Raw genomic sequence first — 16,429 nt, 5'->3', positions numbered from 1 at the left:
TCATCTTTCTTACTAATGCTTTCATTAATTCAATTCCAGAGGCAAAAAGATACCATGAGAAATCCAGATCTGCTGTCCATGATAAATTTAACAACTCACCTTTCTTAAAGCCTGTGGGCACTGCTGGACAAAAATAACAGTGGTATTCTACAGCATTACTTTAAAAAAAAAAAAATCAATCCATATCACAGAGATGCTGCTCAATAGTTCCAGTCTCATTACTATAGCAAGGAGAAATCCCACAAGCAATTCCAGAAGGAGGCATTGCCTAAGGTCCAGTTCTCAGCATGTTCTTTCTGTCCACTCCTGTCATATTTAGGAGGAATCACTGTCATGCAGACAAGCCAGTGATCAATGGTTAATGTCAGACATTTGTGTTAGCAAGGAACCTGAACTGCAGCTTCAAGTCATTTCAGACTCAAATGACAGAATTAGCTTATTCCTTAAATTATTAAAGCTCACTGTTGTTTGCCAAACACTGTTTCTAGCAAAAGAAATGTGTTCCAGTCATAAAAGATGTGAATGTATACATAATCAAGGCAAAGTTACAGATACTAAGATTTTCAGTAAATAAAACATGCAAAGCAAGCCTGACTTGACTGTCTCTAAGTTAAATACCTGCTTTTGAAAGTGAAAAGAGGGTGAAATCCTGACACAAGAGAACGCTGCATGTGTTCATTGACAGATAGGAGTTCAGAATGTGTTCCTAAAGCCCCATTTGTGACAGCTGATAAAAGGCAGTTTTAATTGCTCCCTTTCTTAGTGAGTCACACCGTACTCTGTACAGACGCGTGCGTGCACACACTCCCACAGGGCACGAGCCCCACAGCCGTGCTGGGGATGGCAGAGCCCACACAGCCCTACGATCCACGCTGCTCTGAGGAGTTCAGTCAATAAAGAAGAAGAAAAGCACCTGCTGCAGAGCTGAGTGTTCTCGGTGTGTGTGGGCTGGTGGGTTGTACACAGGGAGGAACCCTGTACCTGTTTGTGTGTGGATAACGGGACTGCCTTTGCAGAGTCATTCCCTGCCAGCTGGGGGTCATATTGCAACGCTATAAAACATGCTAATACACTCTCCAGTCACAGAGTGGCAGCCCCACTCCCCCTCTCCTTCATGGGGGAGGAGACCCTCTTCCCATGTCGTTCCCCATGCTGCGAAGGAAAGCAAAATGATTTTTGAGGTTCTTTATCACCTAAGGTGGAAAACATCCCTTCAAGGTCTCAAATGTGGTACAAACACATGTCTTGAGCACATATGTGAGGACATGGACAGTCAGTAATCTGGGAGAATTCTCTCTGAAATCCACTTGTCCCTATCAGTATTTTGTCTCCAGTGGCTGCTCCTGACAAAAGCATAGTTTTCTCACTGTTCTCCTAGAAAAATCTACATCCAGAAATCAAGTTTGGTGTGTATGTGGGGAAATAATCTTTCCTAAGTGTCCTTTTAAAGCATGAAGCTTGAGCTTATAATAGCTGTCAGGGTTGCAGGACTGCCTATTCCCTGAATCATTCTACAAATTAGACCCTGGGGGCACTGTTAGCTTTAATTTATAATAAAACAATCTGAACAGCAGCCTCCAGTGGAAAGATGGGAAGTGTGAGAGGAATACTAAAAAGTGAAAAACAAGCAAGCTTCCAAACAATTAATAACAGGGAGATTATATTTGTCCTTTAAACAAGCAGAAAATGAAATCCCTGCACAGTGCACAGGGAAAGACACAACCAGGGTCTTGTTCCTCAGACCTGTGATTACTGGGTGGGGAACACCATGTATCATGGCCATCCAAGTGGCTCTTGGCTGTGATACTGCAGAATCAGGCAAATTATTTGCATTGTTGGCTTTTTTATAATCGTATCCCTGAGACACAATTCTGTGTGCTGAGCTTCAGACAGGATTGTCTAAAAATCCTACTGTAATAACACCACGTTATATCATCAGGCAGAGGCCCTGTAATTAAATTATTCATTTAATGAGCTTGGTTGCTAAACTCTACGTAGTAGTTTGAAGGAAGAAATACAAAGAGCTGTGAATAAAGGTAAATTACACTGCATTTTCCTAGGCATCAGCTGTAGATCCCTATAATTGTTCTCTCATTCCACATTAACTCCAACCAGCATCACTAGGTTGCATCCATTCTCCTGTTTCCATTCTCACCTGTACTTATCACATTGTTCCTTGAGGCAAAAACCCAACCTTTCCTGTGAACCAGAGGTACACAAACCCAACACTCTCTTTTTCAAACCTTTTGTTTTAAAACATAATATTATTAAAGTAGGTATGGGTAACATCACAGCCTAATATCTAGAGGGAGAAAAAAATGGAAACAGAAATATTAACTGTGAAGTTACAAAACTAAGTCTATATAAAAAAATTTTTTTTAGTTCTTTTAAAGAATAGAAGAAGATTCAAATAAGTGTATGGACAGAATAAAAGAAAGCCACAAAAGTACACTGGCATCTGAACAGAATAAAAATGAAAATGGTGACATAAAGAAAAAAAAAACAAAACAAAACCCAAAACACAAATGCATGTTAAACATAAACTGAGAGTTACAAAGCACTGACTTACACATTTTTAATCTACTGCTATTATTACTGTAACTAGTATTTTAGTTAAAAAGCAGTAACTTTATATTCTTGATCCCAACACAATTGAAAATGGTGTTTTGGGAACTGAAAAGTTGAAGTCTGAAACATATCAAAAGGGATTTCTTTTCAAGAAGGAAAACCAGTATTCTCCCAAAGGATTCATTAGGGGTTTCTGTGGTTAATGACCTACTGAAATACATTCACAAAACTCATGTTACTGCTTCTCCAAATGTTCCAAGCTTAAAATCCTACCTTTCACATCCTCATCTTCGATGGTTGTGTTGGAACTCTCTGTTGATTCCTGTTGAGAAGTAAATATGAGTAGAATGTATCAAACAAGCCAAGCCGTATTTGCGTGCCTCGGAAAAGGACAGGATTAGTTACAGGAATCATGCAAAGCCTTGAAGCAGGGTGGGATGTCATTCACAAACAAATGGTCACACACTGGATTAAGACATTTCCACCTGAAAGGGATGGCACACACTGCCATTCTCTACGGTAGGGAGTGGAAACACATTTCCTGCTGTCTGATGCTTTTACTTCACAGGAATGTACAGGAAACTTTTTTTTTCCTTTAACATCCAACTGTACAAAGTCCATCTGAAATGTCACATGAATTACCTCAGCCAAGTAGGAAAGCTTGCCATTTTAAGCTTAGTGATAAACCAACTGTGCAAAATAAGTCATTCCATTCCAATTCCACCTTTGAAATATGCAGAGTGTTGCCTGCTACAATTTACAACCAATTTTCTGCTCATGTGACTCACACAATGGATATTAAAATGAAGTCTCATGGTGATTTAAGGCAGATGGGATCGGATTCTCTCATTTTTATACTGGTGTGATAATTTTTTTTTTTTTAATTTTTGAAGAAGATGGAGAATGGGTAAATATCTGAAAACAACTTTGACAGGCTAAGGCTTCTCTGTAGCAGCGTTCTTCAGCCAACCAATATAGAGGAATGACTCATCTCCCAGACAGTTTATTCTTAAGCCTTCACACTGTTAAAAAGGCAAGGATATCATATCTCAGTCTTTCATGAATTACCAGAAACATGAAATATTATGGACAAATTCAACAGGACACTGTCAAATCTAACAGCTTTAGAGAGCTGGAAAGTTTTTTTTAAGCTTGATTTTTTTTTTTCTTAATCCATATACTTTCTTGAGAAGTAGCATATATATTTTTTTTTTAATTCACAGCCCAGTAACAAAAAGGATTAAGTGATCTGTTTTTATCAGAGAAAGAAGATAGGACTGCTATTGTATTTAACTCTTTAAAGGATTTTATAATCAAGCAATAAAAGGTAAATTTGTCAGTGCCCTTCATTTACTGTGTCCTCACAAGGCTGAGCCAAAGGAATGTTCAAAAGGCTAATGCATTACTCAGACCTTAAAAAAACCAAAACAACTGTGCATTCATAAGTAAAACTACAGGAATTAATTCACACACAAACAAAACTGAAGGAGTCACCATGCTGTCCCTGGCCTGGCTGTGTTAGACATTTCACTCTACACGGATGTATCATGCTCCATCACTTAAAATATTAGACAAAGTACTTATGAGTGAACAAAAACCTCACACAAATACAAGTTGTAAACACCATGCAAAGCTCACAGGGCAGATGCAGCCTCTAATACTGAAGCATCCACTCCAGTTGCCATACTACAAGGATCAGCCTTCCAGACAAATTTGGGAGGAACTCTCCGCATTGAGCGGTTCGTTTGTTTGCTGGGACCTTTCGGGACATTGAGTAGCTTAATTGCTAAGATTACGTAATAAAAATCAAGTAGATGTAGTCATGCCAATATCTTATCTGGGTTTTCTGGGCTTTAGTGGACTTCAGTTAGAAAGATCAGCCTGGTGTTCAAACACAGGCTGCTCGTTGCCTACGAGTTTAAACTCGGGGAGCTGAAAAAGTAGTAATAGAAAACCAGAAGTTCTGTGTTGGACAGATGCAGGGGACATAAAGGAACGGGATACACGAGCACAACACACACCATCAGCACTTCCATGCTTGAGGAATGCCTGCATGCGTTATTTTGTCGCTCAGATCCAATCCTTCTCTTATGAAATAACCACAGGGAGTTAAGACTAGATAAATGAGATGTCAATTCTTTAAGTCAACACTGCAAACAGGGAAATTCTTGTTGAAGAGTAAATTCTTTCCAGGAAATCTAGGAACATGTGTAATATGTAAATGATGGTATTTCCTGGCCCTTTTCAAGTCCATGCATGAAAAAAACAAAACAAAACAAAACACGTTTTAGGGATCAGCTGCCAGACGCAAACATCACAATACACAAGAGAAAGAAAGGAGCATGAAGAAACACGTGAAAATCAAAGACCTATTTGGCACTTGAAATGTGAAAATTGTTTTGAAACTTCTCGGTGATGTTACGGAAGAGAACCAAAGTCCTGTGCAAAAGACACGTCACGACACGGTGTGCGAGCATGCCGAGAAACAGCAGGCGGGATAAACTGCAGTGACATCTTTGTCTGAGGTGACAACCGCACATGAAACTCGTCAGGACCATCTCAGCACACTCTCAGCACAGCCACAGGGCACTGGGTTCTGCCAACCGCTACCGAGTGTCCCAAGAGCTCCGGGAGCTCAGCACCCAGCAGATGGACACGGATGGAAACAGGCTCAAGAGACACCACGTGCAACAAACGCAGGAATGAGATTTTTCCTTCACAAGTTCCTGGAACGGCCCTGTTTAGCTGTGGAATAGTGGTGGATGGAATGTGTGGTGTGGAAAAGCAAGATGGAGTTGATACTTTCTGAATACCTTATTTCCATCAGGGTTGTGGATTACTGTAGTTTGGGGCTCCTGAGCGAGAACAAAATAAAGAGAGAAAGAGTTCCCATTGGTAAACACATTTTCACCGGTGTGAGGGAGTGCAAGAAGAGCCAGCTCACAAATGCTGAACACTGACAAGAGTTAAAACAAACATTAACTGTCTCCAGAGGGGGTGAAACTGGATGTCTCTAACACAGATTTCCTCAACAGCAAGCCAGCAAAAAAGGCCATCTCACCTAATGCAGCAGCATGCAGAGACCTTATTCAGGACTGAGGTGTGCAGGGCTTTGAAGCTCTGGAGACCTGCAGAGGCTCTTCTGCACCAGGGCAGGCAAAATGCTCCCTGTGCTCTCCAGCCTGAGCCAGGCCAGGCAGGGCGGCCACAAATCACCCCTTTTCTTTAATCATGTTTGCTTGTGTTAGAATTAAGGGATCAAATCAAAATACAGATGAAGTGATAAGGATCAAGAATAAGTTAACTACTTTTAAACACTCCTGTGTTTTGGAAGGAGTAAATTACCATCAGTTGCTGCCTTGGCAGAGCAGCATTAAAGCAAGCGAGAGAGGCCTTTGCGTCATTTTAAAGTGTAATTTCCCCAAATCCTTTTGCCTTGAAAAAAGATTCAATAATCTTTGAAATGGCAGGCAGCCAGCACACTTTCAGCTTGGACTATTGGGCACGGCTCTGTCTAGGAACAGAGTGCCATCCACTCCTGGATGAAACCTGCTAGCTGGTCCTTGGGAATTACTTAGTGTGTGAGTCAGTGCCAGCTGCTCCAAAAAATTCTCTCCAAATGGGTGTGAATTACCCACACTTTCAAAGTTATATATGCATATGGGAAATAATATGCCACATTTATGCTTGTGAGTCCTGTGACACACAGATATCTGAGAAACAGGGCTACTAATAAAAGCAAGACTGCACTAAGCATTCATGAACATCCCTTTGATTAGAAATACGTCCCTAAAGAAGTTTATTAATGAGTAATGCCTCCTCTGTTGATTTAAATGGAAGAGAAACAAGCAAAACTGTTTAGCTCTAGATGCCTCTTGATCCCAGAGAAGACTTGCAAAGTCCTGCAGAGTTGTCAGAAATACAGAATGAAAATCTGAATAAGGTCTGGTTTATGGCAGCCTAGCAATAATCCTGTTAGCTCTCCTGGATATCAGTACTTATGCTAAGACAGCTGAGAAAATAACAGAGCTGCTTTTTTTTTTTTAGAATTTTTTTTTCTTTTGGTGCAAAATGTTAACATTGAAAGGTGGACACAGTCATCAGGCAAAGAGCTAAGAGCAACACCAAGCGCATTCTACTCACTTTCTGGCACAGCATGCAAAAAACTCAGCTACAGTTACAAACACTACGACTCTACCGCATTCAGCTTCCATTTAACAATGTCTGTCAATAAACACGCTCTAATGGACTTCCTCACAAAAAATAAGACAGCAGAATTCAAACAAAAAGGTTTTCCAAAACCTGTTTTTAGAAAGCAAACAGATTAAATGCATGAAAAAGCAGAGAAAAAAAAAAAAAAAAAAAAAAGAAGGAATAACAAACGGAAGACAGTCAAAAACTTCAAGATAGCATGAGAAGGAAAATTCCAGGTATACCAGCGCCGGGGTAGGAATATTTTCCTTGGGGCTGGTTACCACGTTGGTTTTGTTGTTTATCTGTAGGTATGCAGAAAATAGAAACAGACAGGCCTTAGAACTCGCGGGAGGCACCCTATCTATATCTCTCTGTATAGAACATCTATAGGCAGATATAGATATCTATGTACAGATATAGATATGGAAATAAAGAATCACAGCAAGATGAACTTGTGAACTGGCAGGAGCGCTAACAATAGCTCCGGGAGCTGGCTGGCAGCTCCTCCCCACGGCACTGCAGAGCCACTCCACCAAGGTCTATATAAGGCACAGATGACTCCAGTGACACTTAGCACAACAGAGAGCCCTTAAGTAGCAGCTAATCTCTTGTAAGAAGAATAAAGAATTAATACGGGTCTGAAGAGAAGTCCTAAATAGACATTTTGTGACATGCAACAGTATTAAGCAATTGCACCCTGTAGTTCTGTATCTCTAATTAATTATCACTGCCATAAATAATATTTGATTATTTCATTATTCATAGCTCTCCAGTAATCTATTTAGTTTGACTGGCTTCTGATTCCATAGCTGAATAAATATGACTGATGCCAGAAGGAGACTGGTGCCCCTTTAGCTTTTCAGGTGTTATTCTCAACAAAAAGAATTGGCACTTTTGGCCCTATAACCTGAAAGTGCAAGGTTTCACTCTACACTACCTGTAGTTTTACTCCACCAATCAATAAATATCTGTTGAACTTCAAATGGTACTTCTTAAGCTTAGCACAGTACTACACCTTTACAAGACTTTTGGCTTTTACCTACACAAAATAGGAATTCAAATCAAACCATTTAGCAGTAAGTTTAAAGGCATCTGATTCTTTAAATCCATTTTTTTAAGATTTAGTTTTCATTAATACCATGGCATGGGAAGAACAGAAATACTAAAAACAATGTACCGAGCCACTTCTGACATGCATAAGAAGCAAAAGTCAAGTATAATAAAATTGTTTTGAAAGATGTAATTTTTTTTCTCTAACAATAATTAGGAAAAAATATTACTTATCTTTTGGTCATGTCTGATTTTAACAAGAGCAATCCAAAGCAGCATGCAGAACTGGGTGTAAAGATATATATATTGCCTGGAAAGACTTGGATCCAAAAAAAAAGAGCCTCTACTTAACCTTCTAGTCACAGTACTGAGCAATAAATGTGCAAAACAAAGGAAATAAGAAGTCTGAAATAGTTTTGTCAATGGATTTTTCTAGAAATGTAATTAAGCTCAGGGAAGTGAAAGAAATGAAAACTCATGGAACTTCAGTGGGTTTTGATGATTAGTTTGCTTTGGGCCAGGCGTGGCAGCTGACTTGTGGATTGCAGGAATTAAGGCTGCAGCTGAAGTGACTCTGCCTTAGGATATGTCTAGATTATGGCAATGTCAACAGGATTTTGCAGTAATTAATTACAGACTGCAAATTTCCTTGTCTTACCCAGCATTTTACAGGCTTTGAAGAATATAAAGCAGTTTCGTTAGTTAATCAGGGAATATTATGTCAACACTAAATGGTATTTGATAATACTTGTGATAGGAACTGTTCTCCCGTATGGAATAAAAATAATTTCCTTTGATTTCAAATCAAAGTTCATGATGCTTTATAGTAGGAGGATGAGAAACAGTTAATTTAAACAATGGTCTTTCCACAGAAATTGTCATTAAGAGAAACTATGAGTTGTCATTGAGCTCAGTGTTTATGCCCCAACTTGGCCTAGTTATTATCAAATAAACTTCATTTATCTATTCACAACCGCAGCCCTGAGCTGAAGAAGTGTCTGAAGTCAAGGCAGGGAGAGAACAAATACCTGTGTGCAGAAAGTCTTTCTTGGGGAGACATAATTATTGGCAAGTATTTTCTTTGCTTTGATATTTATGGGATTCTAAGATGGGCAGAACCTGAACTCCTTACTCAGGAAAAAACTTTAAAAACATCCCATCCATTTCAGTGAATGAAAGTTCTACAGAGCTGTGGAGTAGTGAGAACACAAACAATGCTGCTTGACAGCAGACTAAACCTTCCAAACAGGAGAAAATTTACATATCAAATTGCATAACCACAAATTCACATTTTTATGACAGTGGAGTCAGAGAGACTATGAATAAAAAGGCCCTATCAAAAGGCATAAAGAAAAAACATGAGGAAAGAAATGAAGATGTCACCGGAGTTCATATAGTCCTGCTCAGTAGCAGCTTAATACAAAAACTAGAGTGATGTGCCAAATGAATGCTCGTTGTTGGATACATAACAAAAACAGGTTAATCAAATTTCAACTCCAATTTTGCCTGAGTAAGGAGAGCAGGCTTGGATCCATACTCCCTTGGTGAAAGCCCTATAAAAATAAACAATATCCATTACAGCCACTGCTGAGAACTGCAGGAAACACATTCACAACTTCTTCAGTGAGATATGGAGAATCCAGCATTAGTAGTAACAGCAGAGAGAGAGAATGGGATTCAAAACACAGTTATTTTGCCCGTGTAAACAGAACAGGTGAAACCCTTTGAAACTCTGAGAGGAAACAGCACTAAGCTGTACATGTTTTCTCTCTCATGGAACACAGACATATTAATTTATGAACACATGGGGTGTGTTTTATATGTATTTTTAACAGCAAAGGGAAATCACTCCAAAAAGGAGGACAACATTTTCATAGGGAACAGTTATTCAAAACTGATTTGTGCTTAGCCAGTGACCTTGTTGTGAAAAAGGAGAAGTTTTTGCTAAGGCATTGCTTGCCAAAAGCCCCTCTCTGAGCTCTGACAGTGCAGGACAGACACACACACACGCTCCAATCAGCTGGGCATGGCTGTGGGAATCATTAGTGGTCTTTTGTCACATGTTAGGAAAATATTTTTAAGAAACAAAATGTGTATCTTGGGGCTTTATTTTTCAGATGGCACAAAAAGTTAACACACAGTTCAGGTTCAGGATCCTGGCAGTGTTCACACTGTACCTTTCCAGGGACCCTCCTCTGGACACCGCTGAAATTCTGTGGTCACCCAAATAAAAGGTGATTTTCCTACAAAACTGCATGGCTGCTCAGACCTCGCCAGCAGTTTGTGCTTTTCAGGGAGTTGTGCTTCCCAGAGAATGGTGTGGATGAGGGACATTTGCCCCCTCTCTGCTGATGGCACAGCCCAGCACTGTGAACACCTCACCGCTCAGATTCAAACTCACAATAAACAGGAGCAGAGTAAGTTACTGCGTGGCACCACAGAGGCCAAATGAACACAGGATTGGAGAGTGGGTTGAGGAGGAAGAAAAGTTATTGAGATTGTCAGTGGGGACATCCTGTGACACGGTCCTGAGCTGTGAAGGAAGCTGGTTGGGAAACTGTAGTATGGAAAAGCTGGGAAATTATTTTTACTCCTGAGCGTTTGCATGACATCATGGGCTGCAGCAGCATAATTAATGCAATACTATTTCACTGTGCAACGTGGTTACATTCTATGATATTAATACTATTAGCTTTTAAAATCAGGAGGTTGGAAAAATGAATAGAAGGCTGTTACGATATTACTATTTTGTTACTATTCTTATTCACTAAGGACAGCTGCATTGGCTGATGTTACATCTACTTTTTTTGTTTTCTTATGTCCCCAGGTTAAAAAACAATTAAAGACTTGCTTGAAAGAACAGCAGAACGATTCACTGTGGATGGCATATAGCAACTGCAGGCTTAAAACTCACAGGGTTGTACTTTAAAGTCTTGCAGCTTCTCACAGTATGTTAACAAAGCTAAATGCAACTGTTTGGTTTCTAAGTGTGAACGTTTCACAGGAGGAAAAAAAAAAAAAAATCTGTCGATAAAGATCCTCACCATCATCTGAACACTCGAACTGGACTTCCTTTTCTGAATTGACCAGTCAGAGAGAAAGGAAAAGAAGAAAATGTGACTGGTTGGATTTGAAGTATCAATGCATGGAGTACAGTATATTTCTCGTTTGGCTTTTTTTTTTTTTTTTAATAAGAAAAAGACAGCTTAAGCTGTAGGAAGGGGTGAAAAAATGCTACAGAGTTTACAGTAGCCCAGTAACAGAAACAACAAAAACAGACTTCCCCAGATGTAAATTTACTCCCTCTGCTCCACATGACCATGCAGATAAACAGCAGACACACAACATGTGCTGAAATCCAAAGTATCCAATCCCAATGAGTGCAATTTAGGCAAAATTTTGGCAACAATTGTTTCCCATATTATAATCAGAATTGAGGTAGAACAAATACCATCGTAGACCTGTAGGAGGAATGATATTTAAAAAGGAAAAGCTGGTCAGAGAAGAGCACATAAAATTTACTTATTCCACAAGGAAACATGTTAAGGGTTTTCCACAGGAGAGATAGAATAGTACTGAATATGTGCTTCTCTGTGGAACTACGGTATCTACTGCTTGGCAGTGAGAAGCACTGAAATTGTGGGGTACTCATTTGATTTTAGGTCAGACTCACGATTTCTTTGACCAGAAAAGTGTGCAGAAGTCAGAGAATAGGCACAAATATACTGTGAATCTGGTATTTAAACAAGTATTCATAATGCTTTGTTAAAGTAAGACATTAGGATTAAATAGAAAATTAAAATTCACTTCAAAGACACACTTCTGAGTAAACACACAGAGCACAGAAGAATATCTTTTGAATGTTATAATGAAAGCTTGAGGTATTAGATTATCTTATATAGTCTTCAGGAATCCTCTGAGAAAAGAAATAAATTATATTTCCTGCCGAGTGATTTTTTTTTTCCTGGCTTTTTTTCCCAGTATTTATCCAGAACGTTCATTTGTGAGGCATCTCTCCTCCTGCAGGGCCTGGTGACGTGAGAATAGGAGCTCTAAATCACGCACGAAAGCTGCCAAAATGTTCCCTTCTTAGCAAGGTCTCTTAGTCAGGAAGAGCTGATTTGTTGAGATAGTAAACCCCTGCAGTTCTGCCAAATATAGCAAGTACATCTGGCAGAATACACCTCATGTGGAGCCAGACCTACCCAAAAACTTTAGGTCTTCCATGAAATCTAATGAAAAGTCAAGGGGAAACACAGGGGCAATAGAGCTGCAGATAAACACTGATGCCTACAAAGCTAACACGCCCATCACCAAACCGTTATTGTAAGCTAATTAATAACTTTGAGTCATTAATTACACAAACATCCTTCATTAAAATAGCAAGAAAAGCATTTTCTCTGGTAGTTTTCTATCTTCCACTTATTTAATGCTGGTTTTGCAAGTACTCCTTTTACTTAAGCTTCACCTACTAACTTTAATCACTTCATATATATAGCGAGAAGCACTTGTAAACAGATTCTATGGAGGAAAGAAACAATAATCAGTTCTAAAACCTGGCAGCAGGTACAGGTAGGTGGTGCCTAATGCAATATATTTGAAACCTACCTTAACTCCGTCCGGCTTTTTCAGTAAACTTTTGGCTGCTGTAAAATGAGACAAAGAAGTTCAGTGTCAGGTGGGTCCCCCTGAGCTCATCCAGCAACCCCCCATTGCCTCCCAGCTCCAGACACTTGCTCAGCTTTTATTTCCTCCTTTTGTTGCTCTGAGAAATGAAGTCTTTAAGAAACTACCAATCCTTTAGATCACCATACATGTCTTTTTGCACTGATTAAAGCTGTAGGTTAACTGTAGTTATACAAGGAGAGAGCTCCTTGGGTGCAGAGAGGAAATGGAAGCAAGGTGAGTGTAAAAGCAGCAGCTTTGGATATATTCATTTTTTCAACTGCAATACATTTATATTTGTTGATGGGATAGTTTGATATGACTATGAAAAAATATTGTCCTGGTGGCAGGGACTTGGACCAGGGGTTCACAGAGTATCTTAATGGTGTTACTAATATGACAGCGACAAAAAAGTGATCCATAAGGGTCAGCGAGGTACCCAGAGAGCATGGGGAAGTGCAATGCTCTCTGTTCCACCCGTGGGGATTTCCCACCAGGACAGCATCAGTCTGCTTGTGTGAATGGTCAGGAAAAATAAGAAAGGAGGGACAATTTGTGTTGGAGGGTCAATTCCCAGCAGTCAGTAATAACAAATCCTAGGCTTCCCCTCAGCTTGTCGTGAAGAAAACCTGTTATTTTCTCAATTGCGTTGTACGCTGATCAAATCTCTTCAAAGCAGTGGAGTCTGAGGGGCAACATTTCCTTTGCCTTAACATTATTAATGTGTTAGGTTTGAGATTGCCCCACTCGAAACTGGCACCGAATGATTCGGAATTCCTAAATTTGGAGGGCTAACGTGCAAACACGCACAGCGCCGCTCTGAACCTGAAAATGTTTTCAGCAGAAATCCACGCTGCCTGACCTACCAAATCCAAATAAACTATTCACTAAAGCGTGAATGCTTCATGACTCACTGCCAAAGACTTGGAGAATAATAAATTACACAATGAGCCTGGCGTGATTTGGGGTTTATTGTTGTTTATGACCCGATCTGCCCATCAGAAAGTGTTCCACAGCTTAGGTTGTAAGAAATTCCTGTTCTGTATATAAGGGAGACAGTCCTGACATGGAGATCCCGTCATTCCTGCCATCCTTGTCTTTAAAAAAACCCCAAACCGATGGGACCTTGCAAGCCTAAGGCTGCTCAGACTGGCTGAGGATATCAGAGTTACTGAGTATTCAGTTTACACTCAAAGTTAATTCTTGTAATTGTGGCTTATTTTCCAGCTGCATCTGCATTAAGTGCTTAATTTAGAGCACAGAAAATGTAGGATCACCTCAGCAACCATCCAGAAATGACTTATCTCCATTATTGTGTTGCTTACATGAAAAAACCTGGAAAGTGAAGCCAGGTTAATGTTCTGTAATTTCATTAATATATCAGCCCTTCAGTGTAATAATTATGGACATCAGCCAACACTACCATTAAAACTCCCACAAGGCCATGACTTACAACTAAAATGAACAAAAAGAAATTTGCCTGAACCACTGCATGTTTCTATTTACAGAAACATGTGGGTAAATATTGAAAACAAATTGTTTTTCATATATTTTTGAGGTAGGAGACTCCCTGTTGTAATATGTGCTTACAGAACCTGATGCAACAGGGCTTTAGTTTTCACATTCCCAAAAATACTGTGGGCACTCCATTAACTTCAGGAATTCATTTTGGGAAAGCAAAAGGGAGGAGCTAAGGCCAAGAATCCCAGAAGTTAACTGCTTTCAAAGCCTCTTTTATACCCTTCGCCCTTACAAAAATATGGGAAAACATGAATTAATTCTTATAGGCTGCTGTAGGTCCTTTTGCTAAAGTTGTGCATGAAACTTGTGAGTTCTTTATTAATGCTTAACAAACATTACATGTTCTATGTAAAGGAGCGAAAGAAAGTATTCCATGCAGTATTCCATGTTATAGGACATATTCTGTGCTCAGCTGCCTCTGGTGCTTTTGGCTGGGAATGCATTTTTAATAGTATTTTGACTCATCATTCTTTAATCACAGATACTGCACACAAATCAAATATTTAAAGAATTTGCAGGGGCAAAGCAATCAGCAGATTCTAAATTAAGCTCACAATGAAAGATTTCTTGCAACTACAAGCAAGAGCTATAAATAAAACCTAGGGCAGCACTAATAGGCCAGAAAGCAGACTGAAAGGGAGTGGTGTTGTGACAACATGGAGAAATTAAAGTGATTGAGGACAAACAGCAGCTCAGATTTAGAAGAGAAAAAAGATGTTCCTTTCACGTGCTGAGGGTCTTACCTCACAAGAAATATACATTCCACATAAAAGGAAGAAAAAAAAAAGGAAAATAAAACACTTTTATAACCACATCATTATGGACAAATGACCATCAAAAGCATGCTTTGCAATGAAATACAGTGAATAAATAAATTGAAAAAATAAAGTGTCATCAAGGAAAAAATGTGGGTCATTATGGTGTAAAACATGGGATGGTAAGTGAAAAAAATAAAACAAAATAAAATAAAAAATCCTAAAACCCTGTTTGCTTTTCATGCTGAAATGCTGTTTTAAAACTACTTCAGCTTTTTTGGTTCATGGAAGTTGAATTTGACCCTTACACGTATAGACAGTGACAGTTATGAGAAGGGATAAGGAATGATTTATTTGTTTGATATTTAACAGTAATTCATTCCTACAAGATGTGCAGCCTACAGCCTTCCCACCTTTAAAGTGAATTGGCAGACACTGGCAATTCATTAAGCACTAACTCAAGGTAATTTAAATAAATGTAATCTTCTGTGCTTAGGTGTGTATTAAATAAGGGAACTGATTAAGAAAGAAATTGTATTTCAAATACTATGTAAATTGAACAAGTTGCCCTTGCATTCATGATTATGTAATTTTTTTTGGATGAGTCAGTGCTTGTTATTATTCAAAACATGCCCAAAGCACTGCCATGTTTTTGTCTGTACAGTAATTTATGTTACACTCCAACAGTTACATCACAGAGTAGGAGGATAAGTAGAATTACTGATGTTTAAATCTGGTGTTCTTTCTCACTACTCACTCGAAATCTCGAATGGCAAAATGAAAAATTCAACATAGCATAGAGATTTTGGCAATACTACTATTGAGGACAATTCTAACTCTACTAACAGCAAATGAGTTTTAGCTTTTGTTACTAAAATTTGTTTAGCATAAAGACTTAAATCTCCAGGACATCACTACAAAATTATTTCCCGAAGAGGAAACAACTCTTTTTATATCCAGCTGAGCACTGCTGGGCACTAGAAGAGAAGGAACAGGAACACTCATGTTACAATGTTTCTTACTCCTTAGCAAAGCAATAAAGAAATGAATGTGTATTTATTTTATTTTTTAACACAGGATGCAACAGAATCATGGAACGACATTTCACATAATAAAAACAAGTAATTTTGTAGATGTTGTTTGGTGAGACTTATGCATGTGGAGCTACATGCAGAACTTTCAATGTTCCTCCACCAAAACAGACATGAAAACACTGTCTTTTGACAGGTAACAATCAAAAAGCAGGGAAGGAGCTCAGCTTCTACAGAAAAATCAGACTGTCACCTCCAAGAGAATCTCTGTGGCCTGAATAGTTTAATTTTGATTACTTCTACAAAGGAAACAACTTAAGATATATCATATCTGGATGCTCCTGAATAAGAGAGATCTTTCTGTACTAAGGAATCCTAATCAGATTTGGGTCTTCACAGACATCAAAACATAAAGACTGCATTAATCTGGAGCTCAATGAACATACCTGAGAAATTTCTGGTAGCCAGCATTGTTGTCAAAATGGCCCCCTGTGTACACATACATTTTCTCAAATTAGCATCACACTTGTGTAAAAGTCTGAATGTGATACAACACAACAAAAAGGAAAACATGTGTAAATTACAGTAATTACTGAATTAACCCTGAAAGAATGGATTGCCTGGGCATTACCTCCCACATGCCAT

General features: G+C 39.0%; 1 protein-coding gene across 14 annotated transcripts in view; it reads right to left on the bottom strand.

Moving 5' to 3' along the window:
• CAMK2D (calcium/calmodulin dependent protein kinase II delta) overlaps nt 1-16,429 on the bottom strand; it is a 117,888-nt gene that overhangs the window by 17,667 nt on the left and 83,792 nt on the right. For 4 of the 14 annotated variants that reach the window (XM_050320730.1, XM_050320729.1, XM_050320728.1 and 1 more), the window contains 6 exons: nt 16,231-16,273; nt 12,421-12,458; nt 10,857-10,889; nt 7,005-7,064; nt 5,382-5,423; nt 2,842-2,890 (listed from right to left, as the gene is read on the bottom strand). In XM_050320730.1, the coding sequence (XP_050176687.1) occupies nt 2,842-2,890; nt 5,382-5,423; nt 7,005-7,064; nt 10,857-10,889; nt 12,421-12,458; nt 16,231-16,273 (265 nt within the window). The remainder of the gene's footprint in view (nt 1-2,841; nt 2,891-5,381; nt 5,424-7,004; nt 7,065-10,856; nt 10,890-12,420; nt 12,459-16,230; nt 16,274-16,429) is intronic. The other 10 variants (XM_050320732.1, XM_050320731.1, XM_050320738.1 and 7 more) reach the window with 5 other exon arrangements.

Source organism: Myiozetetes cayanensis, unplaced genomic scaffold, assembly GCF_022539395.1.
Source record: "Myiozetetes cayanensis isolate MyiCay16 unplaced genomic scaffold, myiCay2020 scf24, whole genome shotgun sequence".
Lineage (NCBI taxonomy): Eukaryota > Metazoa > Chordata > Aves > Passeriformes > Tyrannidae > Myiozetetes > Myiozetetes cayanensis.
The sequence above is the reverse complement of the archived record's forward strand: the minus strand, read 5'-3'. Positions and strand labels throughout refer to the sequence as shown.